The 22,161-nt window shown below is 21.3% G+C and overlaps 2 protein-coding genes across 3 annotated transcripts; one reads left to right on the top strand and one right to left on the bottom strand.

Annotated features, from left to right (window-relative positions):
• Window positions 1–132: 132 nt before the first annotated feature.
• On the top strand, window positions 133–2,903 carry LOC127289216 (odorant receptor 9a-like). Its single transcript, XM_051317015.1, has 6 exons — window positions 133–235; window positions 1,233–1,310; window positions 1,785–2,078; window positions 2,263–2,318; window positions 2,602–2,757; window positions 2,838–2,903. Exons 1-6 carry the CDS (start codon window positions 133–135, stop codon window positions 2,901–2,903), a joined length of 753 nt encoding a protein of 250 aa, XP_051172972.1.
• Window positions 2,904–5,330: 2,427 nt separating this feature from the next.
• On the bottom strand, window positions 5,331–10,604 carry LOC127289231 (maltase 1-like). Of its 2 annotated transcripts, none has more exons than XM_051317037.1 (11): window positions 10,451–10,604; window positions 8,441–8,623; window positions 8,103–8,282; window positions 7,869–8,026; window positions 7,656–7,793; window positions 7,046–7,455; window positions 6,655–6,850; window positions 6,066–6,523; window positions 5,830–5,967; window positions 5,661–5,755; window positions 5,331–5,567 (listed from the first exon to the last, which is right to left on the bottom strand). In XM_051317037.1, the coding sequence occupies exons 2-11, from the start codon at window positions 8,610–8,612 to the stop codon at window positions 5,416–5,418; spliced, it is 2,097 nt and encodes a 698-aa protein (XP_051172994.1). In that variant the 5' UTR covers window positions 8,613–8,623; window positions 10,451–10,604; the 3' UTR covers window positions 5,331–5,415. The 2 variants fall into 2 exon arrangements, with proteins under 2 accessions (XP_051172994.1, XP_051172996.1); XM_051317039.1 differs by having other exon boundaries at window positions 8,441–8,674; window positions 10,451–10,598.
• Window positions 10,605–22,161: the final 11,557 nt, after the last annotated feature.

Raw genomic sequence — 22,161 nt, 5'->3', positions numbered from 1 at the left:
AGTACAGGAAAACCCTTTTTATTACCAAAAACTCATCCAAAAGCAAAAAAACTTTCGAAAAAAAATTATTTTTTTCTTAGGCAGACGATTTTATTCCATATTCTTGCACAAAATTCACCGAAAAGTGTAGAAATGTTGGCATATGTAAAAACTTTTTTTGCGGAAGTGGTACTTCCAGGATTACCGACCTCAATTGGACACATTCCACATAATTGCATACTCCAACGATTAAGTTGTACGGCAAAATTAAAATTATATTTGACTTCTTTTTTTGATAACATAAATTTTCTCCAATAATTAAAAGAAAAATTAAAATTTCCTTCCTGTTGTTGTATAAATCTTCTCCAATAATTAATAAATATAGAAGTGTAAAATTGTAATTTACTTTATTTTTTGACGGCATTCTAATGATTAACCAATTTTTTTATTTTTGAAATACGTTTTTGAAGAAATTTTTATAATATTGTCATAATGTTCGAGATTACAATAAACATTTAATTTCTCTCATTTATTTTAGTTTTATATTCGACAAAAGTGTAATGAGTTTTTTTAATTATTCACAGAGAGACAATATTGATAAAAATAGCTTGATAGCCGCAAAGTGTAACCTAATTTTTTCATATAATTAAAAAACTTTTGGGTTGATATTATTTAAATTAAAATGATAATTTATTAACTATTATATAAAATTATGTGTTAAAAACATTGATATTTTTGCCAGTTTTCAAAAGTTTTATTTTATTTAAATATTCATCTGCAAAAATCAAAAGTTAATTTTCAAAATTTGTAACAATATATTTAGTAAAATGCTAATTATTTTGTCTCAATTTTGTGAGATTGTTAACAATAAATTTTAGGTTAATTTATGTTAACACAAGGGTTCTTTTTTTAATGATATAAAATTACGCCACACTTAAGGGGATCAAGCTATATCTTTATATGTTGTCTTTTTGTGAATAATTAAAAAACTCATTATACACTTTTGCCAAAAATGTGAGAGACTAAATTAAATAGAAGCCATTAAATAGTTATTATAATTTTCAGTATGGTAGCATTTTATAAAACTATATATTCTAAGATTGCTTCAAAGTATGTTTTGAAAAATTAAATTCTCCTAGTTTTTTTTTTTTTTTTTTTTTTTTTAAATAATATGCCGTCACAAAGAAAAATAAATTTTAATTTTCCGGCTCTACTAAATCGTTGGAAAAATATTTTATTGTCAAATAAAAAAGTGAAATATAATTTTGATTTTGCCGTAAAATTTAATCGTTGGAGTATGCAATTATGTGGAATGTGGCCAATTGAAGATCGTTTTTCAAAATTACGATTTTATTTGACGTTGATATTTCTATTATGCATCACTATACCAGTAACGGTACAATGTTTTCTATTAAATAATTTATTTAAAGAAATTGAAACTATTTTCATTGCTATCAATCTTGTATTGACATTTATTAAAGCATTATTTATTGAAAATTCAAAAGAGAAACTCGCTTCACTTGTTGAAGATATGATTTTAGATTGGAATGATAATAATGGATTTTCAAATGAATCAAAAAATTTAATGATATTAAATTCAAAACGTGCAAGATTTTTAAATATTCTATGTTTGGTTTTAATGTACGGTCCATACATCCGTAAGTAATTTTTTAATGTGAATTAATTGAGAAAAATATATGCTTTATAAGAAGAGTATTGTGCAGTATTTTTTTTAACGCTATAGTGAAATTTATCATTTAATATATTTAAAATTTCGAAGAATTAAATAATTTATTTTTTTTTAGTTTTTTCAATTAGACCACTAATTGAATGGATTGTTGACTCTTCTTCAAAAATAAATTTACCATGCCAAGCATACTATCCTTTTGATGTTGAAAAATCACCAAATTTCGAGCTAGCATATTTAACGCAAACATTTTTCATGGGTTGTCTTGTTACTGTAGCAATAAATGTCAATAGTTTTTTAACTCTTATTGTTTTTCATTTGTGTGGACAATTACAAGTATTGGCATTAAGTGTCAAAGACATTGTAAATTCAAAAAAATTTTCTCATAACGGATCAATGATTTCTGAAGAGTGTAAATTTTTACGCATTTTTGTTGAACGACACCTAAAATTAATAAGGTTTGAATAAAAATTAAGCACAATGAAAATAATATTAATAATAAAAATAATAATACTAATAATAATAATAATGATAATAAAATTTTTTCCATAGAGATTCAGAAGTTCTTGAAAGTTCATTTAACATTATGTTTTTAGTGGAAGTTGTAATCACTGTTATGACAATGTGTTTTGTGGGTTTTGCAATTCTTGTGGTAAATATTAAACTGTTTTTAAATAGTACTTTAAAGAAAATGAAATTTTAGAAATCATATTAGTTTAAAAATTAATTTTATCAATTGTTTCATAAGGCTTTACCATCCGCAAATATTTCTGAGACATTCGTTTATGTTAGCCAATTTTTTGCCTCAATGATTTTGATTTTTTTGTACACTTATATTAGCGAAAATCTTATTAATCAAGTAAGTTTACATTTTATAAAAGTAAAATCTGATATGTAGAATGTTTTTTCTGTAAAGTAGGATTTTTTTTTTTAAGAGTATGAATATTGGTGATGCAGTTTATAATACAAATTGGTATGATTGTAATCCAAAATCAATTTGTTCATTGATGTTGATTATAATGAGATCGCAAAGGCCATTAAAATTTACAGCAGGAAAATTTTTTCCCTTGTCACATGATACTTTAAAAAAAGTAAGATATGGTAACATTTTGATATTAATAATTAATAATTAGTATTTAAAATAGTTTTTAATATTTCTATTTTTGTACAGATTTTGATGTCGGCTTTCTCATATGCAACTGTTCTTCATGCAACAAGTCGTAATCATCAGAATTAATTTTTTTTTTTTGGCTTTTTAATGATTTAAAATTTAACTTTAGGCATAATTAAAATTTCCAACATTGATTTGAAACTTCGGGAGAATATTTTTGAGACGTAAAAAGAAAACCGATTTTTTGAAAATAATTTCTTAAGGTCGTTAACATATTTACCTCTCTTAATTATAATTTGTCAACACAATAATTTTTAATAATGTATATTAATTGACAAATGTGTTTTGATATTTTGTGAATTATTAAAAACTCATTATACTCTTTTTTGCCGAATTTTTTGTGTACAAAAATAGCTCAGACATAGAGTCATTAAATGGTTATTAGTACCGCGAGTATTATGCCAATTAACAGTGTTTTAAGTTACGAAGTAAATTTCAATAAGTTTTTTGTTAATCATGTCATTGGAGGGAAAAATGAAATATAATTTTGATTTTGCCGTAAAATTTAATCGTTGGAGTATGCAATTATGTGGATTATGGCCAATTGAAGATCGTTTTTCAAATTTACGATTTTATTTTACATTAATATTTCTCTTATTCATAACTGTACCAGCAATTGTACAATGTTTTTATTTAAATAATTTATTTCAAGAAGTTGAAACTATTTTTGTAACTATCAATCTTATATTAACATTATTTAAAGCAATTTTCATTGGTAGATCAAAACAAAAATTATTACCTGTGATAAATAATATGATTGACGATTGGAATTTAAATACATTATCAAAAGAATCAAAATGTTTAATGATATTTAATTCAAAACATGCAAGATTTCTTAATAAATTGTGTTTAACTTTTATGTATGGTCCTTGCATCAGTAAGTTATTAATAATAATAATAATAATAATTAGGAAAAATTTAAAATAAAAAATTAAATATGGATTTTCTATTTTTTAGTTTTTATAATTAGACCATTATTGAGATGTGGAGTTGAATCGACAAAAAAATGTTTACCCTGCCCAGCGTACTATCCTTTTGATGTTGAAAAATCACCAAACTATGAAATTATTTATTTGATGCAAGCATTTTTAATAACATGTCTTGTTACCGTTGCAATGAGTTCAAATACTTATTTAACTGTCATTGTTTATCATTTATGTGGACAATTACAAATATTGGCATTAAGTGTCAAAGATATTGTAAATCAAAAAAATCTTTCTTCTGACGAATCAATTATTTCTGAAGAGGAGAAATGTTTAAACAATTTTGTTGAACGTCATCTAAAATTAATAAGGTATTATTTTATAATAAGGTGTATTTTGAAAAAAAAACAGAGTGTCTAACGGTCAGGGAAGTCAGGGAATTTTTTTCTCAATCCTTGTTAGACACACTGAAAAAAATTCTAACACAATCAAATTGATGTCAATGATAATAAATTTTTCTCCTATATATAGACAATCCGAAATTCTTGAAAGTTCGTTTAACATTTTGTTCTTAATAGAAGTTGTAATTATGGTTTTAACTTTGTGCTTTATGGGTTTTGCAGTTCTTGTGGTAAATATATTAATATATAATTAAAAAAAACTAGTAAGAAAATAATTTTTATCTCTTTTTTTTCATAAGGTTTCACCAGGCAAAAATATTTCCGAAACTCTAATTAATATTGCCTATTTTTTGGTTACAAGTTTTATGATTTTTTCTGAAAATTCAATTGGGGAAAATCTTATTAATCGAGTAAGTTGATTTTATAGTTTTTGAAATTGAATTTTTAGTTTTCCTTTTTTTAACAATATTTTAAAAAATTCTCTAAAAAAAAAAAAAAAGAGTATGGAAATAGCTGATGCAGTTTATAATACAAATTGGTATGACTGTAATCCAAAATTAATTCGTTCATTGATATTGATTATCATTCGATCGCAAAGGCCATTAAAATTTACAGCGGGAAAATTTTTTCCCTTATCACTATTTACATTCAAAAAAGTAAGATATTTTTGTAAAAATTTTATATTATTTAGAAATTAATTTTGTTGTATTTATAAAAGTTATGATTATATGATTAACTTTTTTATACAGATTTTGATGTCAGCCGTGTCATATGCAGCTGTTCTTCTTGCATCAAGTCGTAAACATCGTGATTAATTTTTCTTTTATAGAGAATTATTGGAATAAATTTCGAATTTTGAAATAAAAATAAAATTTGTATGGATGCTTTTTAAGGATGCGGATTTTTAATCGATACATCTAATTTTTGTATATAGAAAAATTAAACAAACAACGATTACTGAATTTTTTTCAAATTAATTCATTGATTTTGTAAATACTATTTGTAATGAAATTTAATAAAGAAGTGTTTGACAAAATTATAATTAGAAGTAGGTGAACTATGCTTTTTTTTTTCATTTCTATACAGATTTTGATGACCGTGTTTCGGATTTTGAAACTAAAAATATCTAACGGATGAAGGATTCAGATTTGGAATTGAAAAAAAAACAATTGTAAATTCAATGAATTGTATTTAAAAAATTTTCGAAAAGAAAAATAAAGAAAAATTATAATAATTATTTGTTTACAATATCAATTAAAAGATGATGCAAAAAATCAAAAAGAACATCCAATAAATTATAAATTGTTTTTGGAAAGTAATAGTTGCTCCTCCGCCTGTTTCAATTTTATAATTATTTTCCTTTATTTCTTCTTGGGATTTATTTTCCTCGTTAGAAGCTTCTTCGTCTGTAGATAAATGTAAATTGTAATTTATAAATTTTTCTTTTTAGTTCTAATTTCTGATAGAAAAACTATTTTTGATGAAATTAATTAACCTACCGAATACAGATGTCGTGGATTCATTAGTTTCATCTCTTCCCTTTAAGACTATCGCCTCATTTCCCGAGAGGACAAATTGACTTTCAATTTCCGCCCTATTAATTAAGAAAAAGAAGCATTCAAAAATCGTTACTGAAAGATATTAAGATTTTGTCATTTTAATTCTTACATATCGTTGTCAGGATCAGTTGAAATGACTACCTCGAAAGTATCCTCCAATTCTGGATAAAGTATTGACAAGTCAATTGTTTCATTAAATGATTCCAAATTGATAACAATTATAAATGTTGGATAATTTTCTAAAAATCTGAAAAATTTTAATTTAAAAGATGTAAAATTATCTCTACTTTTTAAGGAAATTAGTTTTCAAAGTACTTTTCTAAATGGAGAAATTATAAAACGAACCTCTTGAGAATTAAAATCCTTTTCTCGTTGACACTCTCTAATTCGTAATCGCCATGTGTAAAAACAGGACTTTCTTTTCTTAGTAAAGCAACTTTTTTATAAATACTAATACTACTAAATGGCTCATTTAATTGATTTTGAACATTTATCTCATCAAATTGAGGATTTATTGGTAAAAAAGTTTCTTCATTTGTTGAAAATCCAGCAGCAAAACTTGAATTCCATTGCATTGGCGTTCTTGCTGGATCACGTGAATTATTTTCAAAATCTTCTTCTGAATTTTCACACGCCATCGAATCAATTGTCTCATTCCACGATAATTGTGTATCAGTCATTGATATTTCCTCACCATAATATGTAATTGCTTGACCAGGTAAAAGTAAACTTAAAATTACAAGTCCATCCATTTCTTCTAAACCAATTCTACTTGGTGTTCTCGAATGATCATGATTTGTTAGCTGCACAAAAAATTTACACACAATTTTCGCTGTTTTGTATATAAAATTAAAAATATTTCATTGGAATAGATTTTGAGGTTTAAATATTAGGGTGATAGTTTTCAAAAATTGGAAAGAAAGTTTTTTTATACCACCCAATTGGTAGTTGCATTATCGGGCAGAAGATCCATCCAATCGTCAATTGTTGCTTTAATGTCATCGGCATCACTGCTGCTGTTTATTGCTCTAATTAGACGATTATTATAGATCACAATACCAGTTTCTGTTTCATGACCGTAATAACTTATTAAATTGTTATTCTCCTCGCCAGTGCTTGCAATTAATAATCTGTTCAAAATGGATTATATTAAGTATTGATATATTCTATGTATTTCAAACTATTAAAACAAAACATGTTTGATTATATTTTTTTAACTTACATATAGCCTTGGATAAATTTTTTAATAATTGGTATTTTGTTTCATTAAATAAATTTTGGAACAGGAAAATATATTGAATTTATAAAAAATAAAATATTCTTACTTTGAAGTAGAATTATTTTCTTCTGTCCAATTGTCCACATGTTTCCAAAATCTGTACAGAAGTTCTAAGGTTGCTATTTTAAGTTCCATGGATCTGCTTTCACTATCGATATTGTTATCATTATCGTCATTATCATTATCATCATTATCATCATTATTATCTGTATTATCTGTATTATCTGTATCATTTGCATCATCTGTATCATTTTTGTTATGATCATTATTGTCATCATCTGCATCATTGTCGTTTTTATCCTTATCTGCTTTGTCATTGTTATCTTCAGTTCCAATATTTTCATTTTCATCATCATCATCATCTTCGTCATTTAGATCTTCATCTTCAAAATAAGAAGATACAGATGAAAAGAAAAAGCCATCAACTCCTTTTTCTAACCAAAAATCTAGTACTTCCTATAATCAATTTATAGAAAAAGAAATGTGTAAGACAATTTTTCATTTATTAACCAACATTTGGTGATTAATATAAAAAATGTTTAAATATAAAAAAAGAAATTAAAAGGTATTTGACGCCCAATACTTAATACCAAAACCAATGAAAAATTTAGAATTTTGATTTTTATTGACTCTTTTTATAAATATTAAAACTTTACCAGAATTTTTTCGACTACATCTTCGTTACGAAGATTTAAATCTGGTTCGAGATGATGAAATTTATGATAATACCATTGTTCCCTGATTGAATCCCACGTCCAAGCTGATCCATTTCTTTCTTTATCGTAGACACTGATCTAAGGAGTAGTTTTTTAGGCAATTATTTTTTTTTTTTGAGTAAAATTCTTTGAAATTATTTTCAAAAATCGTACCCAATTGTTGGGTTCAATTCTTTCGCCGGAATCATCAATTGTTCCATTAGCCCAAATGTAAAAATCATCGTATGGTTCAATTTCAGCGCGAGAAAAATTAAACCACCAATGCTCTATGCTGGAATGATTTGGTACTATGTCTAAAATTATTTTCAAATCTAAAAGAAAAAAAATTAAAAAGTTGAATATTTATTTAATGTAAATTCAAAAAAAAAAAAAAAATATGTATATGACCTCTTTCGTGTGCTTCTTCTATTAACAAATTTATATCATCTTCATCTCCAAATGTGGGATGAATTTTATAATGATCCGTAATATCGTAGCCTGAGTCAATCCAAGGAGACTCATAAATGGGATTCAGCCAAATTGCATCGACTCCTAAATCTTTTATATAGTCTAGACGATTGATTATTCCTAAAAGAAAATTTCTCCTACAATTTTGTTTATTCTTATTTGGCCGCAAGTTTCAATTTTTTTTAATTATTGTAATAGTTTAAAAAATTTAATTTAAATATAACATTTTTTTTAAATTCCTTGAAAAATCATTGAGGAGAATAAAAAAATCCAAATACCTTGTAAATCACCCTCGCCATCGCCATTACTGTCTTGATAAGCTCGCGGCCATATTTGATAAACTAAAGCAGTTTCCCACCATTCTTTTTTCTCAAGTTCATCTTCAGAAATACTTCCCGTAAATTGTACTATAATTCCCAAGAGTAGAAATATCCATCTCAATGTCTGCATTCTTTCATCAACTTTGAAAATTATATATATTTATGAAATTTTTTTTTTGATATTTTAACATTCTGTAAATTTTTTATTTTTTACTGTCTTTAAAATTTTTGTAGATTAAAATTGCGACAATGCTTAATATTACAAATTTCATTTTATTACTAATATTATTACAATTATAGAGGATATTTTAAAAAATAAGCAAATGCATAATAATTAATTATAAATAATGTTATTTGTTCCTCTGAGAGCTTATTAGCCTTAGTATTTTTTATTTCTTTAAAATAAATAAATATTGATTTCGATTTGACTAATAAATAATTATTAATTAAAATTTTAGTGATATAAATGCTTTTAAAAATGTAAAAATATTCTATTTTAAATTTAATAATGCTTGTGTTTCTTTTTTTCAGGTAAACAAAAAGAAATAAATAAGTATTTGACGCCTAATTCGCAAGTCGCATATTCTGAAGAAAAGTTAAAATTATTATTTTGTAAGTAGTAACACATTTAAAAATTAAAAAAAGAAGTTAAAAGGTATTTGACGCCCAATTCAAAATACCACAATGTTTCATTACGAAAATAAATTTTTAAATGTAATTTAGTAACACATTGAACAAAAGAAGTTAAAAGGTATATGACGCCCAATTTAATATACTACAACAATTGTTAAAAAATTTTATATTATAGTTTCGTAATTAGTAACGTTTAAAAAAGAAGTTAAAAGGTATTTGACGCCCAATTAAAAATACCACAACAATGTTACATTACGAAAAAAAATTTTAAATGTAATTTAGTGACAGATTAAACAAAAGAAGTTAAAAGGTATATGACGCCCAATTTAATATACCACAATTCTTAAAAAAATTTTAAATTATAATTTTGTAATTAATAACGTTTAAAAAAGAAGTTACAAGGTATTTGACGCCCAATTAAAAATACCACAACAATGTTATATTACGAAAAAAAAATTTAAATGTAATTTAGTAACAGATTAAACAAAAGAAGTTAAAAGGTATATGACGCCCAATTCAAAATACCAAAACACTGTCACAATACGAAAAAAAATTTTAAATGTAATTTAGTGACAGATTAAACAAAAGAAATTAAAAGGTATATGACGCCCAATTTAATATACCACAACATTTTTGAAAAATTTTTAAATCATAGTTTTGTTATTAATAATGCTTAAAAAAAGAAGTTAAAATGTATTTGACGCCCAATTCAAAATACCACAACAATGTTACATTACGAAAAAAAAATTTTAATGTAATTTAGTAACAGATTAAACAAAAGAAGTTAAAAGGTATATGACGCCCAATTTAATATACCACAATTCTTAAAGAATTTTTAAATCATAATTTTGTAATTAATAATGTTTAAAAAAGAAGCTAAAAGGTATTTGACGCCCAAATCAAAATACCAAAACAATGTCACATTACGAAAAAAAATTGAAATGTAATTTAGTGACAGATTAAACAAAAGAAGTTAAAAGGTATATGACGCCCAATTTAATATACCACAATAATTTTTAAAAAATTTTTAAATCATAGTTTTGTTATTAATAATGCTTAAAAAAAGAAGTTAAAAGGTATTTGACGCCCAATATAAAATACCACAACAATGTCACAATCGAAAGAAATTTTTAAATCTTTTTTGAAAGCATACAGAATGTTAATTATCTTTAAAACATTTCTGTTAATTTTAGTTAAAGCATATATTTTTTAAAGGAATGTAATTCAAATATTTTGTTGAATAAATTTTTTTTAGTTTTTTTTTTACTACACATTTATTAACACCAGAACGCACTTGAAAATGAGAATTTAATTTTGCGAATTTCAAAAAATTACCTTTGATTAAAAAGTACGTCCATTCAATTCACTATGAAATTTACAGATTTTTGCGAATTTAAAAATATTCTTTTTTTGTTAGCCAACTGAGATAGATTTGAGGGTATTCGCGAATGAGCGCAAACTACATTGTCGTTTGCTTGCCAAGCGTGTTGTCTACCCCTTCTGGCAGCATTCCTAAAAGTTCGTAATATCAGCATAAAACATAAAACAATTTTATTTTAAGATATTCATAACCTTGATTTTTTAATTCATTAACAATAACAAAAACAGTTTTTTTGTTCAAAAAAAAAGTTTTTTGAGTACACGCGCTTATAAGTTTCAAAATTGGTTCATTAAGTAGACGTACCTTTAGTTATTTTCAAAAAATATTTTTTTTTTATTAAAGTATATCTCAGAAATATTTTTCTGAAGTTTCGAATCGATTTGAAGAAAATTGAAAGAGATAGAACATTTTTAAGTTTGTGGCAGGTGCAAGAATTTTTTTGCATAGAATTGAAAATTTTTGAATTTAGTGAATTATTGAAGAATTTCTATTATTTTATATTTATATGTAATATATATATATTATATTTATTATTTTTTAAATTATTTATTTGTACCCTTCTATTTATTAATATATTATTATTAGTATTTTATTTTTTGTTTTTATTTTTCTTTATTTAATTAAAACTTGTATCGAGAAAATGTTGGATAAAGGGTTTAATTAAATGTTACAATCCTTTGAAATATCTTTGAACATTACGCAGTTGCATGAGAATTTTCGGTACTATAGTTTACTCACAGTTAAGGTCCTCAGAGATGCTTTTACTCTTAATGAATCAAAGCCCTTTAATTAATTATAATTAAAGTTTATTATTAATAACTTCGTTTTTGAACTTCATGAAGGAAATTATTATTGACTTTGATATACATACCTTAATTTATATACTACCTCTAGTAAATATAACTTTGTAAATCCATTATTATCTAAAAATAAACTAAAGTTTATAATAGCACGGAAATTTGTTTCGTTTAAAATTTTATAACTTTATTAAAAATTGAATTTCACTAATTTTTATTGAAAGTTTTCACTTTTTTTTCAAAAATTAATTATTTATAAAACAGATTTTTATGAAATATTCTATTATAGATTTTCAAATAATAATAATAATAATTCGGTAAATTAAATTTTTAATTGAAAATTTAGAAATATTTGTATTTATATTTTTAATTGTAATGAATATTTTTTTTAATGCATTTTTATATTATTAATTATATTTTAAAATTCAATTTAAGACGAAAGTTGATGTTGCATATATTTAAAGAGCATTTAAAATTGCATTTAATACGACATTAATTATCCATGAAAATGAAATCTTTTTTTTTGTCGAGCTGCAAAAAAACACTATAGAGTCTGCAAAATTCAATTTCAGTTAATTTTCTTGAGGAAGCTGCTTTAATTAGTTACAATCTCATTATAGGTTGATGAGCAAATAAAGAATGCTTAATCGAAAACTAACGTTTAAATAAGGACCAAGAGAGATTTAAAATGTCGCAAAACAGTTTTTTTTTTATTTTCTTTCTCTCAATTCTTTATTTTATCGTTTCTCATTTTAATTATTGCTAATTAATTCCTAGAAATTGTCATTAATTCTAGTTATATTTGAAAATAAAATTTTTTTAATAAAAATATTATGCCTCCCAAAAGTTTTTTTTTTTTTGAATTTTTCATTTGGCGCGTTAAAATTAATAGAAAATAATTTCCTAACAAGAAAAGTAAACAAATAAAAATAATTTAATGATAATAATATAAAATTTAGATATAAATAAAAATAATAAAATATAAAAAAATATAAATATATAAAATTCAAATTAAATTTTATAATAATTTTAGATTTCGAATTTTTATTTTTTTATTTAAAAATTAATAGCAAGGAAGTGTAATAGGTTGATGAAATCAGTAAATTTAATTTTTAAACAACATTTAATGTATGTATATTTTTTGCACTTTCAAGTCATTATAATAAACGTTTCTATTTTAAACGGTTTCTCGGCTTATTATATACTTTTCAGTTGAATATTTTCTGAATTTTACAAATTTTGATTTTTTTTTTTTTTAAATTGTAGTGTACACAGATAATATCATTTAATGATAATATAGAGAATTATAGTAATATAGTAATATTTGTAATTATATTTGTATTATATATTATAAACAGTAAATAAATCACAAAAATTTGGTCAAAAAATGATTCGCAGATTGTCATATTTTATATTTGCAGTAAAAATAAAAATTTAAATAAATTGCAATTTTTTTTTCTAGATTGTCATATTTTTATCGTTTGGTTCATTTTTTTGTTTATTATTTTATATTATCATATTTTGTTAAATTCAGAAAAAATTCTCAACTTGTTTCTCATTCCCTTTGAGAGGGGGGTTTTTTTTTCTGAACGACAACAACAGTTAGCACGTTTGTTTGTTTTAAATAAAGTGTCACTCATTGTTTGAATATTTATTTTCTAGTTTTTATTTCCATTTTATTTTTTTTTTAATCATTGATCAAAATTCTAAATTGAAAGGAAGAAGAAGGAAAATTATTTCTTGGTTTATTCGAACAATGAGTGTACACACATATTTCAATATTCTCTCTTCGATTTTTTTTTTGTTTTAAATTACTTTACTTTTTAATTAGTACAAGTTTATTTACGAGCGTAGGCGAGGAACGATGCAACTTTTTAAATTTCTTTTTAAAGGAACTATATATATAAATGTCCCCACACTATGAACTTGTTTCTGTTTTGTACAACGTGTGATATATCAATATAATATTGGAAGATACATTTTATTTTTTTTTTCATCTAGTCGATAAATTCATTTGGGCAATTTTAAAACTGAAAGGAAATATTTAATTTTTTTTTTGTTGTTTTATCATTTGGCACGAAAAAATAATTCGGATTAATAATTTTGATTTGGTTAATCTCTTTGTAAATTTTATTGTATTTTAAAAAGGAAAATTTTTTATATAATTAATTTTTAATTATTTAAATCAATATTTATCGAGAAATTCAATTTTAATGATAAAATATAATATAATGATGTGAAGAAATATTTTTTCAGTTTCAAAATTTTCTTTTGATTTTCGAAAATTGCAAATCTTAATAACAATCATTAATTTGATCTCATTTTAACGCTTTACAAAAAACAAAACTTAACGTAACTTCGTTGCTTTAAATATATATAATATTATTTATTTATATAAATATTTATATCATTATTCATTTTATCATATATATATATATTTAATGAAAAAATGAAAAGAAAATAGTTTTATGAGAAGCAAGGGTTTTTTGTTTTTTTCGTCTGTACAAATTTTTTTTTTTTTATATATAACAACAATAAATTGGAACAGTTGATGCGAAAGCGAACTACTTTATGTCGACTAAACTTTATTATAATAATAATATTTATATAGGGAAGGAAAGACTTTTTTATTTTAAATTTTATTTATTACTTTTGAAAAGAATTATAGAAAATTTCTTTTTAAAGAAGAAAAATATTCTTTTAAAATGAATTACGATTATTTACATTAACAATATTAAAAGTATTTTTTTGAATAAAAAATGAAATAACAAAAATTCAATACAGATAAATTATTATCGATAATTATTATAAATAGATTACTTTAAATAATAATTATAATATAAATAATATAATAATATAATAATATAATATATAAATAAATTATATCACTAAAGTAAATAACACTTTAAAAAAACAATTTATAAAAATTTTAAATATTTTGTAAATAATATTTTTGACAATTTTATTTTTAATTCCATTTATAATCCTTTAATGTTGAAAGGGAATTTTTTTTCAATTTAATTTTTTTGTTAATGCAAATAATTGTTTTTCTCTTATGAAATTTCAATGATCAAATAGGAAAAATGTGCATTTGGATTTAATATGAATCAGTGGAGAATTGAAATATTTAATTTGCAAATTAACTACTAATTACTTAGTTAATAATTTTAATTATTAATTACTAAAATAACTAATTAAATTAAATTAATTATTAATTACTAAATAAATTTAATTTATTAATTAGCAAATTAATTAGTTGATTAATTAATTAATAGTTACCCAATTAATTAATTTCGTCATAATTTATTAATTTATTAATTAGTTATGAATTTGATATTAACTAAATATAAATTAAATATATTAATGATTAATTCGTTAATGAATTATTTAATAAAAAAAATAATCCCCTGACATTAATCCTATTTGATTGATATATTCTTTTCATCAGTATAATATTTTTATAAGTATTTATAATTGTTTTTTTTTTTTTATAAAGCAGGATCGAAGATTTTATTTACAAGTTTTATATTTATATAATTACGATGTCTTTAATGAATGAAAAGGATATTCTATATAATATATATATATCAATAATATAACGATATTTATATACATTATCTTAACAATATAATCTACTAGCAAACATTAATAAACATTATTTAAGTACACGTTTCGCTTAATATGTATATATATATTTATATACTGTAAAAAAAACTTCTCATATTCAGTGTGCACCAACTTTTTTTTTTTTAAATTCATTTTGTCACATATATAATATAATCATTATCCTTTCGCTTATACATTTTTTCATAAATAGAGGAGCTTAAAAAAATCAAACTCCATTTACGTTAAAAATTGTCATTTTTAATTCCTTGCTAAACCTAAAAAATTTGTTTTTTCTTTAAACTTTGTTTTATAATTATAATTATAATTTATAATTTATAAACTTTATAATTCTTAAACTTAAAATATCTAATTGTATACGTTTATAATATTTGTAGGATATAGAAATTGAATTTGAATCACAAGGGGAGAAAAATGACCATTTTTAAGTCTAAATATATGTATATAGGAACATTTATGTTTCTATATATAATTATAAGGCTCTAAGAGCTGTCTCACAATTATTATTTTATATATCTAATATTGTGAATTATTTTTCTCTCGCCTGTTTTTTTTTTTTAATTTTTTCTTTCTAATGAATATGTGACTTTACGACGGGTAACATTTTTTTTGAATTAGTTATTATTCATGATATACCTATACGTATACGCATGATTAATTTTTTTTTTTTTTTTCATAACCCATCTATATATTTATCGAGTCAGAACAATGACTTCATTTGCTAAAATTATATTAGATATTGTTTGGAATATTTTATTGGCAATTTCAAAGCCTTTTTCTTTCATTTTTATGTTTTTCTTTTTTATCAGTCACATATATATTCATATAAATATATGATTCAACAATAATGTTTGTCACATGTATATTACGTTACGGTAACATATATAATAATTGTATTTTTAATATTAATAATAAACATGTTAATAATAATTTTTATATTATTAAACTAAATTAGAATATTGTATAAGCAATATTACTGATTGAGAAATATATAATTATATATGTATAATATTGATTATAAATTAATATTTTTTGTTTGATTTAATATTTTTATTAATTATTTACTAATTAATTGTTAATTAGTAACTAATTATTAATTAATTCATTATTATATAATAATTAACTGATAATTAGTATTAACTAACTGTTAATTAATTAGTAATTAATTACTAATTATTAATTAATTATTATCTAATAACTAACTAATAATTAGAAGTATCAAATTAATAATTAATTAGTAACTACTAATTAATTATTTAGTAACTAATTATTAATTGACTAGTTATTAATTATTATTAATTAATTAGTATCTAATAATTAACTAATAATTAGTAATAACTAATTAATAATTAGTAACTGATTATTTATTAATTATTTGGAAACTATTAATTAATTAATTAATTAGTTACTAATTAATTTATTTATTAATTAGTTATTAATTAATTTATTTATCAATTAGTTATTAATTATAAATAATATTTTTAATTATTATCAACATTATTATTATTAATAATAATATTAATAATATAAACAACGTAGTTGAATTGATTTCTATGTAGAATATATTATTTATCCATGTATCAACATTTTTTTTTTTTATTTTTTGACAAATTAATGTCAAAATATTGTTAAATTATGAATTTATTTTTTTTTATGTTTATTATTTAGTCTATAATATAACACGTCTCTAATGTCATTTTTTGAATGGAATAGATTTATATGGACTAACGTATAATATATACGCAATTTGATTATATTATTCATATAAATATGCAATTTATAAAATTTGCATATTTCTCGATCAATTATTACATTTTTGTCTTATTTTTTTCTACTAAAAGAGCTTTTTTTCTCTTTTTGAATTTATAAATTATGAAAGTGGAAGTTTTGAAAAATGTGGAAATTTTACAGAAAAAATTGTCAATATATTTAAAAATTAGAAATTTATTAAAAATTAATCAATCAAATGGTATTTAAATTAATAATTAATTACTTGAATTAATTATTGAAATTAATTAAAAATTAGTTTACGAAATTAATTCAAAAATTAACTAATTAAATTTATTAAAAATTAATCAATCAAATGGGATTTAAATTAATAATTAATTACTTGAATTAATTATTGAAATTAATTAAAAATTAGTTTACGAAATTAATTCAAAAATTAACTAATTAAATTAATTATAAATTAATAATTGAAATTAATTATGGAATTAATTAGAAATTATTTAGAAATTAATTAATAAAATTTTCCTTCTTTTTTTTTGCAGTTAGAGAATAAAATTTTTAAAAAATTTCCGCCATATTGGATCCGCCATTTTCAATTTATTTTAAAATCAAATCTGTATAATTTCCACATTGTTTGCTGTTATGTTTTGTTGTTGATTTTTTTTTTCCTATAAATTTTTGTCAACTTAAAATCATTGAAAATTGTTTGTCATTTTTTTTTATCAACCTCTCTTGAAGAGAAGAAATTGGTTCGCGTCTCTGTTATTAGTTTGAATATATATAGAGATAGAGTGCTTGAAGTAGAATTTTTATTTTCTTTTAAAAAAATCTTTTGCCCTTCTTTTACTTTCTCTATTCATATTTTTTTTTCTCTTCTATAAAACAGAGAGTTCTATTTTTGTTATAGAGAAAGATTAGAGTTGCATTCAGAAATATGATTTGAAAATTGAAAGTTTCAGTGCAATTTTTTACCTAGAATTTTTTTCTCTCTATATTTTTATATACAGTAATGTGTAATAATTTTACAAAAAAGTGTGTGGCCAGCCCTTATAATAGATAAGAGTGAAAATTGAAAACTTTTTTTTTTATATCAAATATTGAAATTCTAATTAAATATATGGTCAAAAATGAATATTAATTTTTGCTCGAGTACTTTTTTTTGTTTTTTTTTCAAAAAATTATTTTTGAACTATACAGGATCTAAACATGCTTTTTTATTTTATATTTCCTGTCGGAAATTTAATTTATTTAAATAATATATTAGTAAGGAATATTTTTTTAATAATTTGAAATTTTTTTTTCATTATTTTGTGTCTTATTTTTATTTTGAATTTTGCATATTTAAAATTGGATTTTCAAAAAGTTAAGGAATAAAATTTTCATTAAACATTATTAATTTAACAATTTTAAAGATTTTCAAAAAAATTTCGATTCAATGAAAGAATCTTTCAATAAGTATATTATTTAAATTGTTGGAATTATGTTTTATTTTAAATAATTAATTTTAGATAAATAAGAATTATTTATTGAGTTTGTTTTATAAAATATTTTTATTTTATATTATTTTTTTTTTTAATTAATTTTTTATTACTTATTTTTGAGGTAATATTAAATTTTGAGAGGAAATATTAAATATAAAAGAATTGCTATCGAGGGATCAAGGATAAAATAGTCAAAAGTTCTTAGTTTTATATGAGAACTCTGTAAGTTTCGTTTTATTAAAAAAGTTTACAAGTTCAATGTAGTTTTGATAATTTAACATTTTTAAAAAGCCATATTTTTGAATATTTTTCTTTAAAAAAAAAAAAAAATGTTTTACTCGCGTTTCTTCAATTTTTATATATGTAAAGTTAAAGAAAAGTTCTTACATTTTTTTTTTAAATTCTCAACTTATTAAGGGAAAGTTAAAACTTTTTATATTTCTTTAAAATATGAGGAAAAAAAAGTTTCTTTTTCTCTATTTCGTTGATTATTTCGTTGTTACGAGCATTTTACGGCTTATTAAACTTTTTTCCTTGAATTTTTTTTTCGAATTTCATTACAATTTCTAATTTTATTAGAATTTTTTTTTTTTTTTTAATTTAACTCGATAAGTTTTTTTGTTTGTTTTTAAAAATTAAATTTTCATTTAATTTCAAATATGTATATTTAATTTTTCATTTAATTTTAGAAATTTTTAATTATTAATTTAATTAGAAAATTGCTAGTGTAAAGAAATAATTTGGTCCAATTTTCAATTTTTCTACCATTGGTCAGTTTATTTAAAAATAATTTCAAAAAATCAGTCATTTTTTTTTTTGCAAATTGATGTTTCTTTTGGTTTTTTTACGGAATTTTAATGTAAATTTCAAATTAATTTAAATAGGATGAAATAATTTATATTAATTTGTTAGAAAAGTAATTAATTAGTATAATATTTAGTAAATTTTCTTTATAATCCACTAGATTGTATATAATATTATTAAATTCTGATTTTCTATTTTTTTTTAAATTTTTAATTCTGATTTTACTACTTTTGCATTTTTAAAAATTGTATATATATATATAGTTTTCATGAAAGGGTTAATTAAAAATTGTAATTAATGTGATCGTAAAGAATTAATGTTGGATAATTCGCGAGAGTAATGCGAAGAAGAGGAAGAAAAAAAAATTAAAAATCCTCTCATTGGAAAGGCCTTGCACTCAAGTGGAATTTATGTAAATGCTTCTTCCTTAGACTTTAAGCAATCTAAAAGCTCTCGAGCGTTCTTGAAATTTAAATTTTCAAACTCTAAAGAGAAATTGCTCAAATTTTCTCGCACTCTAAGCAATTTTGGTTGAGGAACTTAATCGTACACTCGTATTTTTTTTCTAAATAAAAAAGAACTAATTATCATATAAACTAGTTTCCTCTAATTTCAATAGTTCGAGTTTTTATTCAATGTTTCAAAAAAAAATATGCAGAATCAGTTCCAGACCTTTTTTTTTCTATGCTATCAAAAGCCTTGGTCAGATAATTAGTGAAATTTTAATTTTTATCTTTTATATCATTGATAGAAATTAAATAATTAATGAGACGTTAATTTTTAATATTTTTTTATTTGAAAATTGAATTTTTTAGAATTTAATTATTATTTGAAATATTAATTGTTTATGATTTTCATTATTTGAAATTGATGTTTAATAGTATCGGAAATTGGATTGCTTAAATTTTTAATTTATTTAAAATTTAATTGTTTAAATTTAATTTTGGAAATTTATTTGTTTAAATTTAATTCTTTAAATTCAATTATTTTTTTGGTTTAAATTTCAATGTTTAAATGTCAACGATTGAAAAATGGAAATTGCTTAAATTGCAATTATTGAAATTTGAGAAAATTTAATGTAAATAATTTATCTATCTTATTTATATACAAATTAATTTTTTTTTACTAAATTAAGTAATTTAATTTTTTCTTCGTAATGAAAATTTTACGCAATTTTTGCAATTAATTTTTTTTTTAAATTTTTTATTTATTTATTGTTTTTTTTAACAATAATTATTGCTTTTCCTAAACGTTGTGAAAGCAAATCGCAATTGTATTTTATTTTAATTCTATAAAGATAATAATTATTTAATTATCGAACAAGAAAACTCGAATCGAACTTTTAAATTGTTTTTAAAATTAGTAGAAAGTTCGCAATCTGCATTAGGTGCAGCATTATTGGTCCATATTGTAGAATGACTATTCGTCCAGTCAAATTTTCTTTAAAAAGCCTAAATAATTAACTAATTAATAGTTAAATAATTATTAATTACATAATTATTAATTAACTACTTAATAATTAAATAATTATTAATTGAATACTTAATAATTAAATAATTATTAATTAACTACTTAATAATTAATTACTGATTAATTAACTACTTCATAATTAAAAAATTATTCATAAAATACTCAATAATTAAACTAATTAATATTTATTAATTAAATACTTAATAATTAAATTAATTAATAATTAATTTGACTGGACTATAATATATATATAGAAACATTTTACTATAGTTTATTATTAAAGTTTAAAGTTGGGCCAGCCACGAAATAGTGGTTAAAGAATTAGTCAAATTTTTTCTTCTTTTCTAGATTTTGAGAAGTGAAATTTCTCGTAGAATCAATTTTAATGATTTTTTTTTTTTTTTTGAAAATTTATTGTAAAGCCTCATTGCATGCTTTAATGATTCTGTGCAATTTTTCTTTTGATAAAAAAACAAATTTCTCGTTACTTTAAAATAAGAATTATTTTTAAATAATTGTAAGGTACTTTCAATTAAAAATGTAATCCAAGTTTTTAATTTATAATTTTTTTTTTTTTAAATAAAATTTATTTGAAAAAAATTGATTTTCTAAAATGAAATTTTTTTTCCAAAATCTGGTTACGATTTTTTATTATTAAAAAAAAAAAATAAGAGAAAAAAAATTAATTCTAATACGAGAAAATGTTATTTGATCATAAAAAAAAATTGCATAGAACTAAAAAATTGATTTCTAATATTGAAGCTATATAAGTCTTTCAAAGCCCGAGAGATAATAAAATTATCATTTTTTTTTTCGCCTATGAAAGAAAAAAAAATGTCATTTTATTATTTTTTAGGGCACACTAGTTTTTTTTTCAAAAGTAATTGCAAATGGAATTTTTCCAATTAAGTGTCTTGATAACCTAAATAAAAAGATAATTTTTTTTAAAATTTTTAAACAAAAATAATAGACAAGGAATCATTGATTATAATTAATTTAATTGAATTAAAAAAATTAGTTTAATAAAAAAATAATAATTAAAGATTTCAATTTTATTTCTAATGTAGGTATTAATTAAAATTGAAAATTTAATACTTTTTTAAATTTATTTATTTTACATAATATGATAAAAAATAAAATTAAATTAAAATAGAAAATAAAATAGAAATAAAATAGAAATAAAATTAAAAATAAAATTAAAAAAAAAAAATTACATAAATTAAAATATTTTTTTTAATTTAGATTATCAAGACGTTTAATTAAATGCGATAATACTAATGATTCGTAACTATCAGATTTGATGAACGAATAGCGCGATTTTTGTTTTCTTTTTTACGGTTTATCACTTCGACGCTTTGTTGTAGAGTTTGTCAATAGCATAATGCTATTTATTTAAGTACAATACATAGATTTTTTTTTTTTTTTTACTTGATTCATTGTTATCAAAATAACTATTATATTTTATTGGAAATTTTTTACACTTCTTGGTGTATATAAAAAATACAACCAGGAACAAGAGACAGAGTTAGAAATTTACAAAATCATTTAATTTAACAATATTTAGTAGTAGAGATATATTTCTATTCATTTTTTTTTCTATTCTTGCATCAAAATATGCTAGTTAAAAAAAAAAATCCTCTCTCTATAATCTAAAAAATCTAATTTGTTCTTCGCTCAATTTTTTTTATTCATTTAAATAAATTAATAATTTTTACATTAAAAATATTTTTTTTCATTAATTTTTATGAAAAATTGTCCTGG

This window comes from Leptopilina boulardi, unplaced genomic scaffold (genome assembly GCF_019393585.1).
Source record: "Leptopilina boulardi isolate dan_hultmark-lab unplaced genomic scaffold, ZJU_Lbou_2.1 LbouV2_40, whole genome shotgun sequence".
NCBI classification, from domain to species: Eukaryota; Metazoa; Arthropoda; class Insecta; order Hymenoptera; family Figitidae; genus Leptopilina; species Leptopilina boulardi.
The sequence above is the reverse complement of the archived record's forward strand: the minus strand, read 5'-3'. Positions and strand labels throughout refer to the sequence as shown.